The 25,463-nt window shown below is 42.9% G+C and overlaps 2 protein-coding genes across 4 annotated transcripts; both read right to left on the reverse strand.

Moving 5' to 3' along the window:
- Nucleotides 1-1,960: 1,960 nt before the first annotated feature.
- Nucleotides 1,961-7,589, reverse strand: prelid1a (PRELI domain containing 1a). 3 transcript variants are annotated; one of them, XM_088388197.1, is made up of 6 exons: nt 7,439-7,589; nt 5,645-5,764; nt 5,037-5,262; nt 3,225-3,338; nt 2,987-3,065; nt 1,961-2,455 (listed from the first exon to the last, which is right to left on the reverse strand). In XM_088388197.1, the coding sequence occupies exons 2-6, from the start codon at nt 5,734-5,736 to the stop codon at nt 2,334-2,336; spliced, it is 633 nt and encodes a 210-aa protein (XP_088244323.1). In that variant the 5' UTR covers nt 5,737-5,764; nt 7,439-7,589; the 3' UTR covers nt 1,961-2,333. The 3 variants fall into 3 exon arrangements, with proteins under 3 accessions (XP_088244323.1, XP_088244314.1, XP_088244308.1); XM_088388188.1 differs by lacking the exon at nt 7,439-7,589 and adding an exon at nt 6,176-6,328; XM_088388182.1 differs by lacking the exon at nt 7,439-7,589 and adding an exon at nt 5,869-6,009.
- Nucleotides 7,590-9,999: 2,410 nt separating this feature from the next.
- On the reverse strand, nt 10,000-14,925 carry npy7r (neuropeptide Y receptor Y7). The gene is made up of 2 exons (XM_088388172.1): nt 14,728-14,925; nt 10,000-13,184 (listed from the first exon to the last, which is right to left on the reverse strand). Exon 2 carries the CDS (start codon nt 13,135-13,137, stop codon nt 12,022-12,024), a length of 1,116 nt encoding a protein of 371 aa, XP_088244298.1. The 5' UTR covers nt 13,138-13,184; nt 14,728-14,925; the 3' UTR covers nt 10,000-12,021.
- Nucleotides 14,926-25,463: the final 10,538 nt, after the last annotated feature.

Below are 25,463 nucleotides of genomic sequence, written 5' to 3' on the forward strand. Positions count from 1 at the left end.
GTCTCAGGAGGGGGAAGCAGTACAACGTCAACACTGTTTACAGTGGGGATGGCGTGCTGCTGACCTCGACTCGGGACGTCGTGAGTCGGTGGGGAGAATACTTCGAAGACCTCCTCAATTCCACCTACACGCCTTCCATTGAGGAAGCAGGGCCTGGAGACTCTGAGGCGGATTCTCCAATCTCTGGGGTCGAAGTCACTGAGGTAGTTAAAAAACTCCTCGGTGGCAAGGCCCCGGGGGTGAATGAGATCCGCCCGGAGTTCTTAAAGGCTATGGATGTTGTGGGGCTGTCATGGCTGACACGCCTCTACAACATTGCGTGGACGTCGGGGACAGTGCCTCTGGATTGGCAGACTGGGGTGGTGGTTCCCCTCTTTAAGAAGGGGGACCGGAGGGTGTGTTCCAATTACAGGGGAATCACACTCCTCAGCCTCCCCGGTAAGGTCTATTCAGGGGTGCTGGAGAGGAGGGTCCGTCGGGAGGTCGAACCTCGGATTCAGGAGGAGCAGTGTGGCTTTCGTCCTGGCCGTGGAACAGTGGACCAGCTCTATACCCTCGGCAGGATCCTCGAGGGTGCATGGGAGTTCGCCCAACCAGTCCACATGTGTTTTGTGGACTTGGAGAAGGCGTTCGACCGTGTCCCTCGGAAGGTTCTGTGGAGGGTGCTTCAGGAGTACTGGGTGCCGAGCCAACTGATAAGGGCGGTTCGGTCCCTGCATCACCGATGCCAGAGTCTGGTCCGCATTTCCGGCAGTAAGTCGGATTCGTTCCCAGTGAGGGTTGGACTCCGCCAAGGCTGCCCTTTGTCACCGATTCTGTTCATAATTTTTATGGACAGAATTTCTAGGCGCAGCCGAGGCGTTGAGGGGTTCCAGTTTGGGGACCTCAGCATCACGTCTCTGCTTTTTGCAGATGACGTGGTGCTGTTGGCTTCTTCAGGCCGTGATCTCCAGCTCTCGCTGGAACGGTTCGCAGCCGAGTGTGAAGCAGTCGGGATGAGGGTCAGCACCTCCAAATCCGAGTCCATGGTCCTCGATCGGAAAAGGGTGGAATCCCCTCTCTGGATCGGGGATGAGATCCTGCCCCAAGTGGAGGAGTTCAAGTATCTTGGAGTCTTGTTCACGAGTGAGGGGAGGATGGAGCGCGAGATCGACAGGCGGATCGGTGCAGCATCGGCAGTAATGCGGACCCTGTACCGGTCCGTTGTGGTGAAGAGAGAGCTGCGCCAAAAGGCAAAGCTCTCAATTTAACGGTCGATTTACGCTCCTACCCTCACCTATGGTCACAAACTATGGGTCGTGACCGAAAGAACGAGATCCCGGATACAAGCGGCCGAAATGAGTTTTCTCCGCAGGATGTCCGGGCTCTCCCTTAGAGATAGGGTGAGAAGCTCGGTCATCCGGGAGAGACTCGGAGTAGAGTCGCTACTCCTCCACGTTGAGAGGAGCCAGATGAGGTGGCTCGGGCATCTTATCAGAATGCCTCCTGGACGCCTCCCTGGGGAGGTGTTCCGGGCATGTCCCACCGGTAGGAGACCCCGGGGACGACCCAGGACGCGCTGGAGAAACTATGTCTCTCAGCTGGCCTGGGAACGCCTTGGGATCCCCCGGGATGAGCTGGATGAAGTGGCTGGGGAGAGGGAAGTCTGGGAGTCCCTCCTAAAGCTGCTGCCCCCGCGACCCGACCCCGGATAAGCGGAAGAAGATGGATGGATGGATGGATGGCTTTATTTTCTCAACACAAAAGAACACAGGAAAAAATATGGTGTCCTTTTATTGTTACAAGATCATCCTTTTTTTTTTTAGCATTGTCTTCATTTTCTTTTCACAATTTCACTTTCAGTGCTTAATACTTTGATTGCTATATTACTAAGACTTCGTTACAATTGGTTTTTGCAGGAGGAATCTGTTAGTTAATATTATCATTTAAAAAAATGAAACGAGGTAAAAATCGGACTCGATAAAGCTGCATCAAACATTTAATTGTGAAATGTTGACCAAAGCAAGCTGTATATTACAAAGCAAGAGTAAACACAAACATGATGAATGTGGAAGTTGCATGAAGGCGACAGGAACAGTTTTCTGTCACATTAAAGCACTTGTGTGTATGTGGGCGACCTGAGTTGGAGAGGAACATGATCAGGATGACTGATGCAAGTACTGGTGGGCTGGAGGAGGTTACGCTCAGGCTTTTATGTGGTTCACCTGCGGCATCAGTGGGTTGCTTCCTCACAGAGGCATCTTATCAACTCAGTCAGTCTCCACAAAATGCATCAGTGCACTGAGGAGGGTTTAAAGACAAAAGTGTCCCCGAAATCCGAGGTGAAGGAATCATCACACGTATTGTTTCTTATGCGCCTGTGAGGCCAAGTCTTTGGCTTTCTCTTTAGCTGCTAGTGCTGTCTCTCTCGCACGCTCTGTCGCCGCTTCTGCCAAACTCTTTGACGGTGTTTCCCCTGCACAATAAACAATTCAGATGAGAATGAACCGTGTAATCAGTTTCAGGCAGCTTTGGTACACAGTGGGAACCAGGTGTGGGGGTGATGGGGGGAGGGCTTCTCGATTTGTACATGTTAATCACTATCGTATTTTTCTGTTGAGCCTTCTGCAGACTATTATCGTTTATGTTTCATGAATCTGTTCAATGAGATTCACTTTTGGAATTGAACTACTGAAATAAATCAACTTCAGTTTACTGAAATATCCCTGCAAAAAGGTTGTCAACTTGTATTCAGCAGAGACTATTTTGATCCCCTCTTATCAAACTGTCCCATTTTAGAACACTGTTACACAACTCATGCTTTGTGCAAGTGTTTTCCATGCACCGCTAAATAAAAAGAAGACTGACAAGTCGGCAATCAAAACTACTTCTGAGAATGCATTTTGACTTTAGCAGTACAGCAACTTCACTGCTTTTCTTCATTTTTCCTCAATGACTAACAATAAAGTACCAAATGTCGGAGCAGCCCAATAAATGTGCTTCATACCTTGCATTCTGGCCAGCACGTATTCAAAACCCTTCATGGTCTTAGTAACACTCTTCTTAAACCTGGCAAGGCCGAATTCCTGCATAGAGACAAGCAAATATTTAAGAAAGCGCAGGCGGCTTCATTTCAGCCATTCAAATCTTGGCATATTACGTATATCAGTGCCAAATATTCTGCAAGCGAATATGAGCTATACAACTTGATCTCTGTGTTGGTTGGTACGATTTGCTTTACTTACCTGAACAGCTCTCGAGAGTCCAAACACATTGGAGGAGATCCAAGCCTCTCTATTTATCTCCGTCCAGCTGCTATTCTCAGGGTTTATTCGATATTCACATCGCTCTTTCACAGACTGGGGGCAAAAAGAAAAGAGCATAGGCAAAGTGAGGTCATTTCCAGTTGGACGTAAAGAAGGCTGATGAAGAAAACTGGTCTGGGAGGCTGCACCAAGAGGCTTCCGGTAACTTCACAAACAAATAGTGCCTGACTGTTAAGGATTTTTTTTTTTGGATGATTTTGTTATTTGGTAAGATTCTAATAACTGATTAATAGGCAAATTAATAGTTTTTTTTTTAATGAATTAAGAAAGGGTCCCTTTGTACTTATACGAACAAAGAGACGAGTTATAAGATTTAACTTTACAAAAGAGAAAACTATCAGCAAAAATTTACTTTTTTTCTAGGAAGGTGAATTTCCAAATGTCGAAGTTTTACTGTATTTTGTCATTTGTCCACGTGAAATAAAAGCAACAAAACCAGTAATCAGCTGCTTTATTTTTTATAAATACCGTAATTTTCAGACTACAAGTCAATAACGTGAAAAAAAACATAAGTCGCTCCGGAGCATAAGTCGCATTTTGGGGGGAAATTTATTCGACAAAATCCAACACGAAGAACAGACATGAACGAGCAACAACAGGCTAAACGATAGGTATGCTAACGTGATATAAACACAAACGAAGAGCTGAGAACGGGCCTGCCGTAACGTTATTAAAAAAAACTATTACATAAATAACACGTTTATAAAACCATCTGTGTCACTCCAATTCATTAAATCCATCGATCGTCCTTTGTTAACAATGGGTGCGCGCCGCTGACGGCGCTTGCACTTCAAAATATTCCACAGGCCCATATAACGATATATAAATTAGATATCAAATAACTATTATATAAGCAATAATATTATCAAACCATCTGTGCACTCGAAATCATTAAATCCATCGATCAAATTCCTCATCCTTTGTCAACAACGCCGCGCGTGCGCCCTGACGTCAGCCTCGTTGTTTTTCCACAGATTTGGTATATAACTATATTGTAGCGTTAACAAAGTACAAGGAAAGACGTGGGTTTGGTAAACGGCTCTTTATTTAACAAAACAAATTTCCAGGCGTGTGGCGGCGTGGACTTCCAGCCACGGAGGTGGAAGAGAGATCCATAGAATAGGACCGGGCGTGCGTAAAAGCCATGACCGAGCCCCATCCACCGTCCCCGGACAGCCACCCGGCCGAGCGCCGGCCCTCGACTTCTATCCCCGGAGGTGAAAGAGAGCTCCGTAGAGTAGGACCGGGCGTGCGTAAAAGCCATAATAGTTTTTCAAACCTTCTGTGTCACTCCAAATCCTTAAATCCTTCAAACTCTTCGTCCTCCGTGTCACTTAGAAACAAAGCCGCTTCGTCATCCCGTGATCAATCTTTGTCCTTTTTGTAAACAACCGCCGCGCCGCGCTGCTGACATCACTTATAATTCAAATTACAGTAATCCCTTGCTACATCGCAGTTTGTTTATCGCGGTTCCACTTCTTTTTTTGGTGAAAATTTTTGAAAAAAAACATACAAGTCACTCCTTATTATAAGTCGCCCCCCCACCCAAACTATGAAAAAAAAAAAAAACGCGACTTATAGTCCGTAAAATACGGTAAGCAAATTTTTTGCATTTTTGAAAAGAGCTGATATGAGAGGATGAATCCGCTGGCCGATTAAATCCATAAATATAGTACTGTATATCCAACCGTAGCCTTAATTGATAGTGTGCCAATTCTTTGGCTGTCATACCATGAGACGAGCGTGGCTGATGTTCCAGGTCAGTGTGGTCATCGTTCTTTTCTGAGGATCCACAATTGAGTCCTCCACGATATACGCGCAGCTGGCCATGTGTTTTGGAAGATAGCGCTCCATCCAGCGTGGAGAGCGGCTTGTTTTGGTCAGAAGACGTCTGGAAATGAGGCAGTTGCTTGGAGTCACCTCTCGGAAAATGATGTCTTCAGTCAGAACGTGGGTACTGAAAGGGAAACAAAAACCACACTGATAGGACTATTTCATTAAATATTCAAGATAACCAGGAATTGGCTGGCAATCACTACAGCATGATGCAGTTTACACTGCACCATGGATGCTACAGATGCACCAATGCCACTTTTGTCAGGCTGATCAAAAGTACAAGTACTTAAATTAGCGAAATTGATGATACTTGATAATTCATCACTAACACATTTTTAAAACTGAAATAAAAACAAGAGCAAAATCTTTTCTTGAGCACAACATAAGCTTCACAAATACAACATATTTTAGAGTAATAACTGATAATGTTTCAAGACAAAAAAATACAGTTTTCTGTTATGTAAGATGTGAATTTAAGAAATTGCTCAAGACTTTGACCTCACCTGTAAGGGTTTGGATACCGTTGCCAGAAAGCAACGCAAACTTGGTCCCAGGAGCTTTTCAGCAAGCCTGCGCAGCAGAAATACTTGACCATTGTTCCCCCTATAAGGTATGGAAACAACCTGCGGAGAGAGAACGTGAAATGGATTGAAAGAAATTAAAAACTGTTCCAGCATTTAAAAGAAATTATGGCTAATTTGAGAATAACTAAATGGCTATACTACACCTCGCCCACTTGCTTTGCCCCCCAAACATTATGACTGGCTACAGCATTTGAGATCAGCGTTAAAAGACCTACATAGGAATGTCATCATAGAAAATAATAAGAATAAGATAAATTCTCTCTCTCTCTCTCTCTGTGTCTCTCTGTCTCTCTCTCTGTCTCTCGAACATCGTAGCTGTCATGTGTCACGTACGCACGTTAGCGTTGTTAGCACGCACTAGCCTAGCATACAGGAAATTTTGAAAGAACTGTTCAAGAACAACGTGCGGTCTCATACCAAGCGTATGTTTACAGAAGTATAAGTAATCACCTGTATGGAAAAGATCTTCATAGGACCAGTATTTTCATTATTGTTTCTTCTAGCTCCCATCAGGTAGTAGTTATCCGTGTGACCAACGCTAAAAGCCACACGGACGAAATGGAAGGTCACACCGTGACGTCATTTCTGGTCAACGTGAACCTGCGATATCTTCATTAGACCACTAGAGGATAGCAAAGGAGTGCACTATTTTATAACAACAACTTTACGTTCATCTACTTGGTCATTTACTAACAGGAAGTTAGGCATTGCAACTTAACAATGGACAAATTTAAAGTATGTTTTATTTTTTGTTCATTTATTTAGATTTAATTGATTAGTGTTTTTTTCTGGTAAAATGCTGTGACTGTATTTCATATGCATGACTTAAATTGCAAACCCTCTGTGAATTTTTATTTAAAAAAAAAAAAAAAACTTTAGCCCATTACCAGAGTCACATTATCAAGAGTTGTTTATTCCCTGGAATTGGTTAATTGAAATGTATCACCAAAAAATAATTATAGATTGAACAATTGATTTAAATAACAAGTTATATGACTGCACTAACTAAATCAATTATACAATAATTACATAATTTATAAAATCGAATAAACGGTTAACACATTTAACACATTTCATTTTTTCTTTTACACATGCTGTAGGCATGACTTTGCCTAGCTGTCCTTTTTAAAGGGCAAAGGTTTTGCCAATTTAAGGGTTGCAAACTTTACTGAGATGCCATCCATCCATTTTCCAAATGGATTTTCCTCACAGGGGGCATATTCTCACTGTCAAGTGGCCCACACTTTTGTGGGGTTAAACTGCAGCTCCCCACTTGAAAGGCGCTTGGACAAAAGGATTTGAACTGGACTTCACTCAGTGATCATGACTGGTTTTTTTCCTTGTCTTTGGTTTATTTTCATCTTCAGCCAAACACAGCCAACACAGTCAACACAGCCAACACAGGTGAAAAACCTTAAAATAAACACAAATAGATGGTCGAACTCTAAACCATGATCAAGCAATACAACCCAAAATCAAATACTTAACTTTTAAATACTAAGACAGGATGAAGCCTTTCAACCCGGTAAGTACACACAAACATTTTTCCCGATTTCTTTTTTAGCTTTTACTTTTTTAAGTTACACCACATAATTTACCACGATTTCACCATAATGTTTAGCACGATCCTAACCCATATCAATTTTACATATTTATTTCCAAAGCCACCCAGATGCGGGCTGTAGCCCCATGTTCAAATGTCCAGAGGCTCACCGGCTCCTTCTTTTGCTTCGTTTTCCAAGCTTTCCGCTGCAGTCCTGCCCTTTGGAAATGCTGCCTTGTCCAAATCATGGCAGGGTACCATGAGCTCCACCACTCTCCCTCTTAATTAACCCCACCTGGTGCTCTCAACAGCCTGCCTCCTTCTGTGTGGCTGAGACACACCCAGGCAGAGAGGGTGCGGCTTGCAACTCGTCTCAACACTCACATGTGCCTAAAGTCTCACAGCTGCTCACTTTACCTTCATAAGATCCTCCCATCCACTTAAGCTTGCACGATGCTCTATCACAGGGGTCACCAACCTTTCTTAAACCGAGAGCTACTTCCTGGGTACTGATTAAGGCAAAGGGCTACCAGTTTGACACACGTCTGAAATAGCCATTTTGCTCAATTTGGCTTTCACTATGTGTTATTATTCTCATTTCCAGTTCACATGTAAGTGTGATTTTAACAAGAATAGCAAAAATACAGTCAAACCTTGGTTTTTGACCACAATCCGTTCCAGAAGGCGGTTCAAGAAGCGAATCGGTCAAATTCCGAATCTATTTTTCCCCATTACAAATAATGGAAAACATTTTGATCCGTTTCAAGACAAAAAAAAACCCCGCCTTTTTTAAGCATTTTTTTTATTTGCGCATATTTGTCCGATCGCGCAACTGTAGCGCACCGTCGAACGCGCAACCGAAGCGCATCGCCCACCGCGCAACTGCACCGCGCTGGTTGCATTATTGTGACAGAGCCGTCGCTGAAATTTAGAAAATATTTTTAAAGTCCTGATGTACTTTCCAAAATTCAAGTGGACTTAAGTGCGCAGGGAGATTAATTTTGTCCGATGGCGCAATTGAAGCGCACCGCCGAATGCGCAACAGTAGCGCGTCGCAAACTGCGCAACTGCACCGCGCTGGTCGCATTATTGTGACAGAGCCGTCGCTGAAATTTAGAAAATATTTTTAAAGTCCTGATGTACTTTCCAAAATTTAAGTGGACCTAAGTGCGCAGGGAGCTTAATTTGGTCCGATCGCATTTCTTTAAGAGCGTCTTTGTGTTTTAGGATGGCTTTACTGCTCCCACTTGCTTTCTTTGGAGGCATGATTAGGGGTTAATACAATCCTCAAAGTAACGAAAATACAATAACATCGGAGTTGGTCGGCATCCGCACCCCGCGGTCGGGTTTTCTCGGGTCCTCCCGGCTCATCTCGCGAGGTTCGACCTCCGAATTTTGTTGGACAACCGAAGCAAAAAAAATCTCGAATTTTTTTGTTGAAATTCCGATTTGTTCGAGAACCAGGACGTTCGTAAACCGAGGTTTGACTGTAAAATAAATAGATGCAGCTCACTGACAAGTGCCGCTATTTGAGCTAATTTTAGAACAATCCTGTAGGCGACTCATGCGGTCCTCACGGGCGACCTGGTGCCCGCGGGCACCGTGTTGGTGACCCCTGCTCTATCATATGAAACGCACGCACTATGGTTGAGCGCACCCTGAAATGAGAGCGTTCCCTGTCAAATCTGGAGGAGCGCGCATTCTCCCAAAGTTTAAGCGTTTTTCCCCCTTCTGCACTTTAATAGCTGTATAGTAAGTTGTGAAGGTGAAACATGTTGTTTTGAATCCAATAGCGCAACTCAAAAACGACTCCACGAAATAATAATAAAAATAATTTATAAATATTTTTTAGAATATCAAAGTAAATGCTGCAGAGGCTGACACACCTACCGTATATTATTGTGAATTGTTGTCACCACTTTCTCTCTGAATCTCATTAACTGATGTGTTTGTAAATGGTTTTAAGTCAGTCATGTCCAAAGTCCGGCCCGCGAGCCAAATCCGGCCCCCGGTCAGATTTCAAACGGCCCGCAGCCAAGGTCTTGTAATGTATTATTTATGGCCCGCCTGCACTGTCAAATTGAAAAAAAAATAAATAAATCATGAAACTTGAAACTGTAATTCATCCTATTACCAAAAGTTGGTGGCTTGGGGGGGGGGGGGGGGGGGGGGCGCTTGTATGAAATATATAAAGCTGACTTGGATGGACGGATAGTATGGTAATCAGAATTTGTGTGTGTTTGTGCCTACTAAGCTAATAAAATAGTTCTCTGGTTCTTAAATAACAACAAGGATTGTTTAGAGTGAACTGCGAGACACAAATGTGATGTAACAGTAAAAACGCAGCATTATTGTTCATTGAACATTGTGAATTTAATGTAAATCAACCTCATTTTTTTATTCTAATCACATTTGTGCGTTTTCCACTAGGGAACAGATGTGTAACCAATTCTGCACATCACCTATATTGCTCAAAGCATCTAAAAAAACTTTTAATAGAAGATGCAAAGAATGTTGTTTTTGTTTTTTTGTTTTTTTCCCCATAAGCTGATATAGGTCAAAGACAGCAGTTTCTATTTGTGAGTCTAAAGAAATATGTAGGCACAACCATGAATTCCATCCTGTGGGTGTATAGCCATCCCTACTTAGACGAGAGGCATTTTATTTGCAATAAAATATAAACACACTTACTTTAAGCCACAATTGTTCTGTTTGTTTTTCAGATGTTTTATTTGCATTGTTCAAAAAGCAGTTTATGGGTGGAGTTACTAAGCTCCGCAAACAGTCATCTTTTCTGACTGCCTGTTTGAATGGGGGTCATAGGCCCAAGTCCACAAGGTGTTGTCATCATTCTATTTACCGACACACTTCCTTGACACAGCTGTGAGCAGAGGTTTCTGTTTGACAAGGTGTCACATTTTCAAAGTACCAGTTTGGCTTTTGGGTGGAAGGTGTGTTGTTGATAAAACACAACCAGCAAAGCACATGCAGTTTAGCAGCTAATAGTTAAAAAAGAAAAGAGGTTCTTAATCGAAATCCCTTTTAAGAGCCCTCTTGTACATTCTCTTCGACACCTCGTTGCACTTCGTTCACATGATCCTGTTTTTCGCTTTCGTTAAAAGGAACCACGCTGATGCATCTGAGCTGGAGTGCCTTCAGGTCAACCTAATTAATTTCCAAAAGCAGAGATGCAGCAACAACTGTTAGTGGACGTTTTCAAATGGCGCTCAGTTCACGCTAAACGCCACCGCAATAAATTCTGCAAATAAAAAAAAATTGTGTTTAGAAAAATAAAATTATCCTTGTAATCACAAGAACACGGCTTCTTCCGAGACAGAAAGTAGGAACACATTATTCAACAAACGCAGCTGACTTCATAATTAAGTGGACATTATTTACCAACAAGTCAGTTGTATTAATGACAAACACGTACAGGTTACATAAATAGTGAACACACGAATGAGCATCATTTGAATACATTGGGTTCACTATGAACATTCACAAATGGAATAATTGCTTTACACAAAGCAAGACACAAATTCACGGCTGGATCGTTGAGGTCAAAAGGCTGACTTTGTACCAGGGATGGGCATAACGACCAAGTCATCAATTAATTGTTTGTAAGGAATTCTGACTATTGTTTTGCAATCGTTTATACTGGTCTCCAGATTTTTACAAAATGTTCTTCTTTTTAATCAGCAATAGACGTAAAAACGTCTCGATTATTTTTTGGGCTGATGTCCGCGTTTTTTTCAGTTTTTTTGTAGCACATCAGGTTTTCATAATATAATAATAATAGAAATAATAAAATAACAAAATGTTTATACAGTGACATTCAAAAAGATTTCTAAACTAAGGGTTAGGTTCAGCTATATGTGGTAAAATCGGTATTGTGCAGGCTTATACAAGTTAAGCTTAAAAAACAAAAAATGAAACTATCAAAAACTGATGAGCTAGAAAAAAAAAGTAAAGGCATTGTTGATTCAAGAGCAATTAGTTTGTAGTCTTATGAAAAATGTGAGCCACGGCTGGATTTACCATTATGGAGCCAAAGATTCCCCCTCCCCCAACATCTCAGAATGTTTTCTGCGATTTAAAGCAGTCACTATTTAGTCTTGATTCACATGCTTATAAATAAATGGAATTGCTTAATTTATCATTGTGTCGAATGCCCCTCCTCATGCAATGAATGGACTATTATCATACACATTTGCTCACTTGATTCAGGACAAAAACTAGCTGGCCTGCAGTGAGGCAAAATGAGCCGAGTGGAGCGTAGAAGAAGTCAAAGGAAAACAGTTTTTATCAGGACTACCGAAATGTGCACAACCGACAAGAGTGAGAACTAGACGCTCTCGTCAGTAGCAGTAGCGCTGCTGTCAGGATGGAGCAGAGATGAAGTGGAGAGGAACACAAGCAATGGGTTTTACCACAAAGATGTGAGCATTATGCATTTTGTCCACTCTAGAAAATTGGAGAATTTTGTCAGATTTATACTTTAGTTATGATCAACTTTAATATTCACATATATTTGCAGCGCACTGATGTGGCGGGCTCTCATAACCCAAAATACGCCCCTGCAGGCAGCATGATACAATGATGACATGGAAACAGGAGTTCAGAACATTCACAGAGAGAGATTGATCCTCCAGTCCCATTGAAAAAATATCAAGTAAAGTCGCTGAAATGCCCATGCCTACTTTGTACCGCGAGTGCCTCAAAATTGCAACATGTGGAAATGTCTTCCGGCATCTCACACGGCAGTCGGCGGGTGTCCGCCGTTACGGCCGTTGAGTGTCAGCCGCCTCATAGAGCGAGTCCTGAAGGAGCCCTCGGGGTGGAAAGAATCTGGCTTATCCTCACAGCGGAAGACCATTAAGAATCCATTCCGGTAGTTTTTATTCATCCAGCCGTAGAGGAGCGGGTTAGCAAAGGTGGAACACATAGCCACAATATGGAACACAGTGTATATCAGTTTATACTCCTTGAACATGAGAACCAGGTCCAGATCGCTGGCCAGCTGAAAGACATGGAAGGGCAGCCAGCAGATGGCAAACACAACCACCACCAGCGCTAACATCTTGGTGGTCTTTTTGCGGCGCGCGATGGCATCATTGCGAGTACACGGGCTGATGTGATTCTTCAGCTTGACCCAGATGCAAATATAAGCATAGCTGATGATTGCTAGAGGGATAATGTACTGTAGGAGCAGCATGGAGAGGCTATAGATGACGCCGTCCCTGCTGGTCCCGTGAGGCCACTTCTCGGAGCACACGGCAAAGTGCAGATTAATGGAGGGGATCTCTTCGTAGCGGTACTCTCTGAAGATGGCCAAGGGTGCCGCCAGGACCGCCGAGATAGTCCAAGTGAAAGCCATGATGAGGAAGCTGGAGTGCCACGTAAGGCGTTGGCCCAGGTAGAAGACGATGCAGCGGTAACGCTCCAAGGCGATGACGGTCAGGGTCAGGATGGACACGTGCACGCTCAAGGCCTGGGCGAAGGGCACCATGTGGCACAGCACAGCGCCGAACTTCCACTCGTCCAGCAGGGTGTACACCAGCGTGAAAGGAAGGCACAGCGTGTCCACCAGCAAGTCTGCAAGGGCCAAGTTGGCAATGAAGAAGTTGGTGACTGTTCGCATATTCCTGTAGCGGATGATCATGTAGATGACCAGCGCGTTCCCGAGAAGCCCCAGCAGGATGATGAGGGAATAAGCCGTGATGAGGGTGATCTGCACCCAGATGTGCTTGGTTATGTCTGTGTGGAAACCATGATGGTTTAAATCCATGCTGCCGTTGGGAAGAATCCACATGTCCGTTTCATCAGGCTCCCATTCTCCTGTGCTGTTGGATGTGCCTGGGGGGCTCATTTCTTCTTCAGGTTATGCAAACACCTGAGAGGGAATCAGGCCCGCTTCTGGTAAGGACAGAAGACAACAAGGGAAGTCACTGTAAGGATATTTGTTCCTCCATACCAATTACTGTCATTTTTACTGCACTGAAACCATGCAGCATGGCACAAGACTTCATGTTCAGGACACAATCTAAATCATCAGGGTGTTTATCCTGAACAAACAATGACAATATTCAGTCCTAATCCCTCAGTGGCATTCCAGATTCAAACTCCACAAACTGAAAGTGAACCTAAGCCTCGTTTATTTCAATGTGGGTCACCTAAACATCTCTCATGCTGTTTGTTTCCAAGTGAATCCCATTGCTGTTTCCCTCACAGCGCAAAATGCTCTCAAATGAAACAATCTCAAGCATTCCAATCCAGATATGATGAAGTAAATAAAGTGGATATTTTCTGACTCCCCCACCCCCTTTATTGCATAACCACTTAATCCAACATATACTGTATGTATATAGTTTTCTTTTTCGTTTGAAAAAGCAGCATGATTTACAGTTAACACCGCTCATGCCTCTTGCAGCAATTGCATTTAATTTCACCTGCCTTCACTCCAAATTAAATATACCCTTTAGCGCGACATAATCAGGTGAAAATGAGATGTTTTGTATGCACAAACCTGCCACTGTATAGTGTTACCTTTATTATTTTTTTATTATACTGTCTGCCTTGTTAATGTTTTGACACCAGCCTCGCCAGTTTATAGGCTACAAGAAACAATGATGTCAGTCATTCTGATGCACCATTAGATCAGTTATTTAAAAAAAAAAAATTGGGCATTGAAATTGCATTTATCATTATAAAAATGAACAGCACAAAAAACAATGTTACTGATTGGTTTACTTTTATGGAGCACTTTAGAATTTCTGGTTTGTTTTAGAGAAACATGCAGCTTGGTTGACATTTTGATAAGGCTGTATTACGCAAGGTAAACTGTATCGCTATTTCCATTTGGGTTATCGCATGTGCGCTACATTTGCTTGTTTAAATTAAAACTCATGATGTAATCGTAAGAGATAATGTAGCATCCAATAGCTTGAGGATGCAGTCTTGTGTGTGTCCTCTATTATGTTTGTATCAAAGCGGGCAAGCTGCAGGCGACACGAACACTTTTCCAAACAGCGACAACGTGTTAACACATCCTTCTCTGATCTGCTCTCATCAGCCTTGATGTCCAAACAATGTGCTGATCTGCCCAATGCACCTGCTGGAGCGAAGCATACAGCTATCAGTTATTTCATAATGTTATCAAAATGCCCCCATATCAGATTCTATGCGTAATTTCTCTCCATCCAATTACGTTTTCAAATACGTCCTTTTACGCGTGTTCGACCGGTGCAAATTAATTCACAAATAAAACGCGATAGAAACCTCATCTGGACTTTTTTTTTTAATCAAATATTATTTTTATTTACACCTTCCACAAACAATTGGTTTAAGGTTACGCTGACCAAGCAATGCCGAAGAGTTACTATTGCCGCTTTTAACGGAATGATTCGTGCCACCGGCCGTCATTCAAAAGTTTAAAAGCACACGAAGAGCGTAGACTCACCTTTCGCTTTATATCGCCTCTCCAAAGCGCGTCTGCATCCGACAGTGGTAAGAAACAAACCGGAATATGGCAAGCTCCTCCCAAGCTGTGAACGCCTGGTGCGCATCTTGGTGCCTCAGCGCTGCGTCCACAAGGCGGGACCGCGACATCAAGTATTGGGCTGGTCGGAACTAAATGAGAATCGTCAAGCATGCGCCATCGAATGGGAAGTAAGTCTGAACCAGGCATCTTAATTAAGTATCATGCAGGTCCTCATCATCAAATAGTTAAACCCAGGGGCGAATCTATGACGAGAACGTTTGGGGCGTGGACTCATAATTATACCACACATGGCAAGTTCTATACAAATATAATAAGAGCAGACTATTATAATTTACTTGTTATAAGTGCCTGTGGCGTAATATAGGGTAACTATAGGGGGCACTATTTTTCATCAGTGCGTCTGAGGGGCCACACAGCACCAGCACTTCTGAACTGAATGTATGACAAAAATGCTATTGAATGAGGTAAATGCGTGCGAAATATGTGCTCATAATATTATATTCAATCCATGTATAACAGATTAAATATCCAAACTCAACAACAAAGGGTTTGAAGCAAAAAAAAAACCCACACCCTGTTAATTTTTTCCCCAATGCAAAAACTCTCTTGCACTCACTTAAAAATGTCACACGATGGATGGATGGATGGATGGATGGATGGATGGATGGATGGATGGATGGATGGATGGATGGATGGATGGATGGATGGATGGATGGATGGATGGATGGATGGAGACTTTGCATTTGTCCTGCATATTATTTAGTTTAGTTTAGTTTAGTTTATTGTTTAGCACAAATAACAGTGCAAGGAGGGAGACGAAGCCTAGGGCTTGTAAGAAGCTCCACTCCTGTTATATACACAAACAAAGTGCAGAACAAACAAAGTGCTGTGCAGTCAAATGTCATTCAAGTGTTTAAGAAAAGAATATATATATATATATATAAGTAAATAAACAAAAGCATAACAAGCTAAATATTAATTTTTTCATATTTATATATGCATATATACGAGTGTGTATGTATACATACATAAACAGATACACGATACAAAAATAAGAAACAAGCGAAACAAAATAGACACTTATCGATGTTGAAGCAATCAAAGAGACACCAGATAGGAATAGCTAAAAGGGAACAGAAGAACTGTAAACAGAAAATAACAAAACAAAACAAGGAAGAATCTGAGTCAAAATTGTGGATTAAGTTGATGATCATAGCATGGATCAGCTGAGTGCGGTGGAGTAATTATGGACTGGTAGGATCATGAGTGGAGAAGGTGGTGTTTCAGGTGCTTTGTAAAAGCAGCCTGTGCAGATATGGATCGGATATGGATTGGTAGCTTATTCCAGAGTGAGGGCCCTCTAAAGTGGATATTATATTGATGGCGTGATGTTCGACAGAAAGGTGGGTGAAGATTGTCCCTCTGACTTGTTGGATAAGAATGAAAGTCTGATGCAAATGTGAAGAAATTATGAAAAGTGGCTGGAAGACAGTGTTTCCTTTATATGTATTTATGGATGAGTAGACAGGTTTGATGAATCTTTACTTTATCAATTGGCAGTAATGAATAATTTCTAAACAGTGGTGCCGATGGTTCATATCTATTTGAAAAAGAGATTATTTTTAGGAACTTCTTTTGTAAGATGAGTAATTTGTTGAGGTATGTTGGATATGTGGCTGCCCAGATTATGTTGCAGTAATTGAGTAAAGGAAACAGGAAACTATAATACAGAGTGAGATGAGCAGAAGGATGGACCAAGGGACAAACTTTTCGTAAAATACCTAGCATTTTCATAGATCTTTTGCAAACCAAATCAATGTGTTCGGACCAATTTAAGTGTTCGTCTACTATAACTCCTAGGAATTTGGTGCTAGTAACTATTATTCCAAATCCGTTTAAGAATATTAGCCCTACTCACATTGTAGAGTAGGTTGGTGCAAGAACCAGTGTAAGCACAACTACAATATGTTTGCCATTCAGAAGTGACTGATGATATTACTTAAAACTTCAGTCGACCCTTTTCCCCCCAATATATTTTCATATTTTGCTTTTTCCCTGTTTTTTTTAGGAGATCCCTCACCCCCCTTATTGTTATTATCAAAGTCAAAGTCAAAGTCAGCTTTATTGTCAATTTCTCCACATGCCAAAGACACACAAAGAAACCGAAATTTCGTTTCCCCCTATCCCACGGTGACAAGACATGGCTCACAACAGACAAACAAGTAAACAAGTATAACAAAAGCGTGCTGAATAAATAATGAATAAATAACACAACAAATAGATAAATAAATAAGAGGAGCAAAAAAAAAAAGGAGCAAGTGCGCGTACAGCAGACATTCCCGAAAATAGCGCAACAGTGCCGCACGCTACGCAGAAGGGGGTAGCGAGTTCAGGGCCCTAACAGCCTGGAGAAAGAAGCTGTTGGCGAGTCTGGTGGTGCGGGAGCGCAGGCTCCTGTACCTCTTCCCAGAGGGCAGAAGGTCAAACAAAGAGTGAGCCGGGTGACTCACATCTCTCGCAATCGAGGTTGCCTTGCGGGCGAGATGGGAGGTGTAAATGTCCTTCAGGGAGGGGAGCGAAGCACCAATAATCTTACCAGCCGTATTCACTCTGCGCTGCAGGGCCTTCAAGTTCTGTTCAGTGCAGTTACCACCCCAGACAGCGATGCAACTGGTGAGGATGCTCTCAATGGTGCCACGGTAGAATGTAGACAGGACTGCCTGAGGAGCACATGCACGCCTGAGCTTCCGCAGGAAGTACAGGCGGTGCTGAGCTTTCTTTGCCAGTGACGAGGTGTTTGCGGACCAGGAGAGGTCCTCACTGATGTGCACCCCCAGGAACTTGGAGCAGCTCACCCTCTCCACCACAGCACCGTCGATGATCAGAGGCAGGTGTGTTGTGTGACCCTTCCGGAAGTCAACAATGATTTCCTTGGTCTTATTGACGTTCAGCAGGAGGTTGTTGTCCCTGCACTACGTGGTCAGAAGGTCAACTTCCGACCTGTACCGAGTCTCGTCGCCCTTCGTGATGAGACCCACCAGAGTCGTGTCGTCAGCAAACTTCACTATGCGGTTGTCGCTGTAGGTCGCAGTGCAGTCATGCGTCAGCAGGGTGAAGAGCAATGGACTGAGCACGCAGCCCTGGGGGGCCCCCGTGCTCAGCGTGATGCTGGCGGAGATTTTGTCGCCAACACGCACCACCTGAGGCCTCTGACAGAGGAAGTCCAGTAGCCAGTTGCAGAGGGAGGTACTGAGGCCCAGCTCGTCGAGTTTGCAGATGAGTCGCTGCGGCACAATGGTGTTGAAGGCAGAGCTGAAGTCCACAAACAGCAACCTCACATATGAGTCCTTTCTCTCCAGGTGGGTGAGGGCCGAGTGGAGGGCAGAGCAGATGGCATCCTCAGAGGACCGCTTGGCACGGTATGCAAACTGGAAAGGGTCAATGGTGGGGGGGAGAACGGACTTGATGTGCTCCATGACAAGCCCCTCAAAGCACTTCATGATGATGGGCGTCAGTGCCACGGGGCGGTAGTCATTGAAGCAGGACGGTGCAGGTTTCTTCGGCACAGGAACGATGGTGGCAGCCTTGAAACACGAGGGGACGATGGCCTGCTGCAGGGAAACGTTAAAGATGTCCGTGAAGACACCCGACAGCTCCCCAGCGCAGTCCTTCAGCGCTCGACCCGGGATGTTGTCAGTTCCCGCCGCCTTACAGGTGTCAATAGCGGCAAGCGCCCTCCTCACACCGTCGGCAGAGAGGCGCAGGGGCTGCTCGTGTGTGTGTGTGTGTGTGGGGGGGGGGGGGGTCTTCAGCGGGCAAGTGATGTTCTGGGCGTCGAAGCGAGCAAAGAAGCGGTTCAGATCGTTCAGCAGACGGACGTCGCCCTCACAGCTCCTCGGCGCGGGCTTGTAGTCCGTGATGGTCCGAATGCCCCGCCAAAGGCTACGCGCGTCTTTGCTGTCCTTGAAGTGGGTGTATTATAACAACAACCACTAATTTGTTTTAAGTGCTGAAAACATGCAAAGACTGAATAGTTACTGTTGGTAGTGAACTGCAGAGCTATCAACATTAAACAGCTTCTAAGTTATCCACGTTTAGCTGTGGTTGTACACAAGTCCACTCGGGCTCAGTCGTAGTTGGCCCGCCCCAACCTGAGAGGCGTCATTTCATCGGTGGCTCTGCACCGTAATTGCAAGTAATTGCAAGTACCAACAACTCAACCTATTGATCTGCTACCACTACAGAATACACTTTGCAAGCAAACTGCCCTATAAGTGTCATCCCAGAATTTGTACATGTTTTGTGTTATTTGGGCTACAAGCCTACAATGTCTCTATTGTGTGGACCAACAACCTGCATACAGAGTGAAACAATATTGAATTTGACGGCCCACGGCAGTACACACGCAAGATAGTGAGACTGACCACGTTCCAAGCACGTGAGTCCATACAACAGGGACACTTAAGCGAAAGTTAACCACTGTATTACATTAGCTAGGCCGCAATGAACTCATAGAAGCTAATAGCCGACGACGGGCTCGGCCAAAACTTCACTGCCTCACTTGATTCTGTGTAATGTGTGAGTCCATGTAACAGATACACTTCAGGGAAAAGTTAGTAACTGTTTATTAAACACAGCCGCATGTTATTCAGCCTGTGGCTCACACTGATGCATATTTGAGCCTATGAAGTATTAACATATTTGAGTGAAAAGTTGGAGTTGAGCGGGGCTTGTTTTCAGTGCATTCAGCAGACACACCTCCAATGTCCAAAAACTGGGGAGGGGGCTCTATTTTTTTTATAATTTTGGAGCCTTATTCTACAGTATATACTTGCCAATTTGTTTATTCATTCAAAATGTGTATACTTGTAAAAGGAGAAGTCAACCCAAAAGAAATCTAGACAATAATTTGTTGTATATGCCTCCATTAGTCTAAACATCTGCGATTGGCTGGCAACCATTTCATGGTGTCCCCCGCCTGCTGCCCGATGGGTGCTCCAGCACGCAGGCGACACCCGTGGGGACAAGCGGTGCGGATAATGCATGGATGGATAGTCCAAAGATGGCATTCTGATTGATATTGCATTTCTGGAATATAAGTTAAGCAACAAAATTCACCCGTTTCTATCCATCTCAGGGGGCGGCCATTTTACCACTTACTGCTGACTGAAAATGACATCACAGTTGCGGTAGGTCTCAGGTCACAACAAATCACGGCTCAGTTTCAGAAAACTGGTGAGACCCGACACCTGATAACCATGATGTCATTTTCAGTCGACAAGTGGCAAAATGGCCGCCCGCTGAGATGGATTTCATATTCCACAAACAAAACATTCATCAGAGCACTGTCTTTTTACTAGTTGGGCTGCACAGGGCATATTATTACAAAGAAAATTGGGGTGTTGACATCCTCAGCCTTGATGCGCCAAATTTACAAGACAATTTTAATTTCACAATCTCTATACAAGTTACATAATATCCAACATCAGGTTAGTCCCCAATATAGTACATTAGAAAAAATACTCAATTATGGGACCACTATGCACCATTAAGTATGATTCTGATCCACACTATCTAGTGCTGGCATGAGGTCAACAACAGCAAGAATGGAGGTAGCTCCATCACTCACCAGTTTGGCTGTACTGCAGCAGTGCAGTATTAGGTTGGTCCTCCTAATCAAGTAGGCGGCAGCCCCTCATATTCAGTTTTCCACACCGTTAAACACTGTCATGAAGATGTACTGGAAAAGGCGTCCTTACCCTGGCTCAAGTGGAACAGCACTCTTTGCTTGCCCGTTTTAATCTGAATCTTTCTTTGCATGACTGCATGTATGTTATCCGGTTCTGTGTGGTGTGCGACACACAGTATACGTCAGAGTGTGAGTTAAATTTTCCCTCAAGGGACGAGGATGACAATAATAAATTAAACTCTAAATTAAACGTTAAATTGATTGATGATGCAGCATCATGTATCAGACAAGTCCGACGCATGTATGAGAGGATAATCATGTGTGTGAGACTGTTCTCATCCTCGCGTACGAGGCAGGCCGATTAGTTGTATGGCAGCTCCTCATGATCAAGTTTATGAGACGGTTCCATTACATTTGAGCCAAGTCCTCAGTGTCGAGTAGGAGCCAAGTAGATTGTGTAAGAATCAATTTCACCTAGAATGAGGAAGGTCCATCAAGCTTGAGGCAGGTTGGTACCAGCAAGTATCGGCATGAGGGCAAAAACAGCAATAACTATGAAATGTCCTCATCGGAACTTATATGAAGCGGTGTATTAAACACAGCATAAGCTCTACAATCAAGTATGAGACACAGCCATGTATGAGGCTCCTGCAGTTCACACCATAAATTACTTGTATGAGATCCATCGTATCAAGTGCTGTAGGAGGCAGGACTACACTCTCCATCATCCCACAAACCAGTAATTGGAGGTTTGTGCAGCATTGCACATTTGTGATGAGTTTTTCTGCTCATCATTGTACAGGAAATAAATGAAAAGACCAGATCATTTATCTTTAAGTTTAATTCCAGGCAGGACAGCTAGTTCTGTGCGACTCACAAGCAAAAAACCTTAAGGAACTTTGGAACCGCTGTAAAAATCTCAAACACTTTACAACAGGTGGCCAGTCCTCATTTCAGTCACATTGACTTCCAATTTTAGACAAAATGATATGTTAATTTATTTTGTTTAAGGTCTGATCCTCATCTGTTATAAATGACGTGTCAATTATTGAGGCATTTGTAAGTCATTCATAAGGGCTTTTGCATAGCTGAAAGTTTAGTATGCCAGTCATGCTTTCAACCCTACCCCTGACACAGTTCTCTTAATGGTTACTGAGAGATGACGCATGGGCCCAAAGCTTTTACAAACCTTTCCCCATCAACCTTATCTGAAGAGTAAACAATTTGTCACCAGCGAGAGCGTTACACATAATTTGTACTTTTCACCTCCAGCTACGAAGGAACATTAAATCCAAGTAAGTTACTTCCAAAGTTTTAAGCAGCCCACATTTCATGCACCATATAATATTATTTTGATGCCAAGTGGGCCTTTGTAATTGCATTCAATGCCAGGAAATATTACCTGGTTTACGAAGTGAAAATGTTTTGATGAGTAGCCTGCCAGCAAAACAGACTTACATACTACATGGAACGCTATGCAGAGTTTTAGTTATAGCTCCTGGTGCCGAGTTTCTTTCTGACTATACGTCAGACAAAGCTAAAGAACTGAGCGTTAAATTAGAGGTAAATCTCATATTTTATCCCAAATTTCAAACAACTAAATTAAGTGTTTTTTACATTGCCAGAGTCTGCCTTATCCCAAGCCCCATTGATTATTACTGCAAAACTCAACTCTCCAGCTTTCCTAGAAAATATAATTATAATTTAAAATGTGTGCGGAATTTATCACTCAGTATCCAAAGCCAGAACGCTTACGACGAAGCAGCCCTAATCTTTGAAACAGATTCATCCTAACTTGTGTTAAGCTTATACTTATTTCAGATATGATGTTTGTTACATTAGCACTTTGTGCTGTTTTTTTAGTTTGAAGGGTCGAAAATAAACAAAATTGGATAAGGGGCAACGAAGAAAACACAAATTGTCTGAATTGTTTTTGTAATACAACATTCTCCCTTTAGAGGCAATATTCAATCCAAATTATTAATATATTTCTCATACATTTTAATTTGACGATCTCATCTAAGTATTGAGGTCATCGCCAAAATGTTATTAGGGATATCTCAAAGGTAAAATACCTGCATTCGGGTCGACATTTGTTTTGCTGGCAAAATGAAAGTGCACTGTGCCATGGGCTTACCAATGATTACTTTTCAGAAAACAATCGTAATCCCTTCGAGCTTGGCCTTCAATCAAACACAATAAGTTACCGTGCATAAATGTGATGTCACATAAGACCAGTCTAAGTGATGAGACGAGTTTCCACAGTTGGACCATGAAAGAAAGCGGGACTGACTGTAAGTGGAAATGCAAGCTATGGTTCAGTGGAAAGATGCATGCAGACTGATGTAATATTCTCATTTTTTTAAATCATTTGCTTTTTGGCGCCCCAAAACATGACTAGCCTGCTACAAAGAGGTCATCACCCAAATGTGAATCCACTTTTAGCCGTGTGAGTAAGAGCCACTGACTTTTTAAGCTGTGTCACTGTTTGTACTGTACATCAAGAGATGGACATACTTAAAAGCCATCGCAGTTAAGTCCCATAGCTACCAAAAATAGTTCTGCATAAATACATGTATTGCTATTTTTAGTCCCGGCCCTAGGCAGACACATATGGGAGACTGTTTCAAATTTTTCATAGTGCTCTTTTGTTTACGGTCACAAACATGAGGCTACTTTAACATTTTAAGATTAAAATAGGGGGGGGGGGAATTGAATTGAGGGAAACAATTATGCATTTTGTGCCTGAAGGCATTTAATAGCCATTGAAAGCAGCATAATTGAGGAATGACTATTTGATGGGTCATTTTGATATTCACATTGCTGACCTGTTTTTATTAGTACCTTAAACGGATGAAACAAAATGAAATGAAACCCATGAGCAAACATTCTCAGCATGCATACAAGGAAAGGAAGTCATTTAATCCCAGTGCTTTTTATGAGTCCTAAAATCTGTAGATCGTTAACTAATGACAATTCAGAGAAGGCAATGCCACCGATGGAAGTTGGACATAAAAAAAGAAGACTTTGACCGGCTTGAGAGCCATTTCACCAACTGAAATCACATCTTGAGAGTTTGATAGCGGAATGCCAGATCACTGGGAGCATTGAGCTGTTGCCTTTTTCTTCGCAGACTGATCACTCCAGGTGATCTATGTGTCATGCAAGTGGTATTTGATGATACATTAATGATTGCTTCAGCAACATGAGCTGGCCTAATATTGATTGGGGCACCCTGGCTCTCCACCTCTATTTATTCTTTCAATTATAAGAGCTATGCTCACCTCTCTCTATGTGTACTGAGTCTATGTGCAGTCAAAGTTGACAGATATCCTGGCTTGACCTGTCTGAAAACCAACTTTGTGATCTATCTCATTCTTCTGAGTTATGCCTTTAAAGAGTGCTGGCGCAGAACAATCCACTCAACAAAGATGATTTTAAATCTTTTTGCTGCCTCTTACTTTACACCACGGCCATTAGAAAATCGGTGTAAAGCCAAAGCAAGAGCACGAATGCTCGAATATACGTAGTATATACTTAACATCTAATCTAATCTTGCTTTCTCACTGTCCGGGGCTTGGTAAGACTGATTGGAATGCGCTAAGGTAATCTTCTGTGACGTCTTTTCGTCACACAGCCACAAAATCCGGCACAAGCGCAGCTTGGCTAGTTCTGTGTCTTTCTCTACGTTTCTGTGTGAAGTGTAAGCCTTGTGGATAATGACTGAGGAAATGTAGAAATGTCAATCAGGCTTCTTATGCAACTGGGGGGGGGGGGGGGGGGGGGGGGTGACCTCAGTGCAGCCTCAACTTCCAAGACAGATGAGGGCCGTTAGTTCTTTACTCATTACAATGAATTGATTAAAGGGACCGACTGTGTGTGAAGTTTTCTAATTGGATGCTGGGCAAACAATTGCGTGGGATGCTTTGATTTCATTCCCCCACTGTTTTTCCTTTCATTCTAAGGCTGGGCCGATAAAAAGCAAGCCATCTTTCAGACTATATCAATGCTGTCTTTTAATTTGTCATTGGCCAAGACCTTCAGTAATTGGTCGAGAACAAAACGATCAATGGAAAGGCTGGATTGAATTCCGAATCATATACGGATCAAATTTCATCCAACCTCAGTGAATTGCCTCAAGATTACGGAATGCAGTTGTATGATTTCTATGTGCGTGTGAATGTTTTAACGAGAAGCAAAATGGTCTCCTGAGGGGTCTCCATCTGAACCTGAAAGAATCAGGCCATCCAGTCAGCTCAGATGACGCTGCCAGTAGAATATTCTCTGTAGCATAGGTGTACCACATTAGCGCGGTGTGAAGCTGTCGGTGGTGCATCAGACAACTCAGGTGTTGACTGGAAATCTCCAAACAACCTCTGGAAGTGCTCCTCCTGTTTCTCCTTCTTTCTCCATCTCCTGGAGGAGTGACTGACTTTACATACACTGTGATGATGATGAGCTCCTCTTATTTATTAAAGCAGTGACTCCAAGTCAGTAAAAAGCTGCAAATGTCTGCTATTATGAAATGTATTGCTTGAAAAAAAAAACTCCTAGAACATTCATTATTGTTTTTATTGTTTTTATCCCCAGTGATTTGCAAGGGTAAATTTCGCAAGTAAAAGTCAATAAATTCCTCATGCTGTTTGCATTGTTATAGTTGCCCTCAAAAGACATCCGTGAGAATTGCTGGTCTTACAATGAATCACAATGACTTTTCTAATGACTTTTATGTTTGCGCAGTGGCAAAATACAAACTGTTGAAGAAATAATCTCATTATCCTTACATGCAGGAGCATAGTCATCATTTCAGAAATGGGGCAGAGGGTCGTTTGTTCTGAACTAAGTCAACTTTTATGAGTAAAAGATCATTAACTGCTCCTCACCATAGTGGCCAAAGACCTAAATAACCAAACTGTCAAACTCTGGCTGAGGAAAAACACAATTATAATAAAACACAAGTAGTCAGATAATTAAATGTCCAATGGCGAGACTCAACATGTAAATT

The sequence above is a fragment of the Syngnathus floridae genome, chromosome 1 (assembly GCF_059516105.1).
Source record: "Syngnathus floridae isolate MCC-2025c chromosome 1, RoL_Sflo_1.0, whole genome shotgun sequence".
NCBI lineage: Eukaryota > Metazoa > Chordata > Actinopteri > Syngnathiformes > Syngnathidae > Syngnathus > Syngnathus floridae.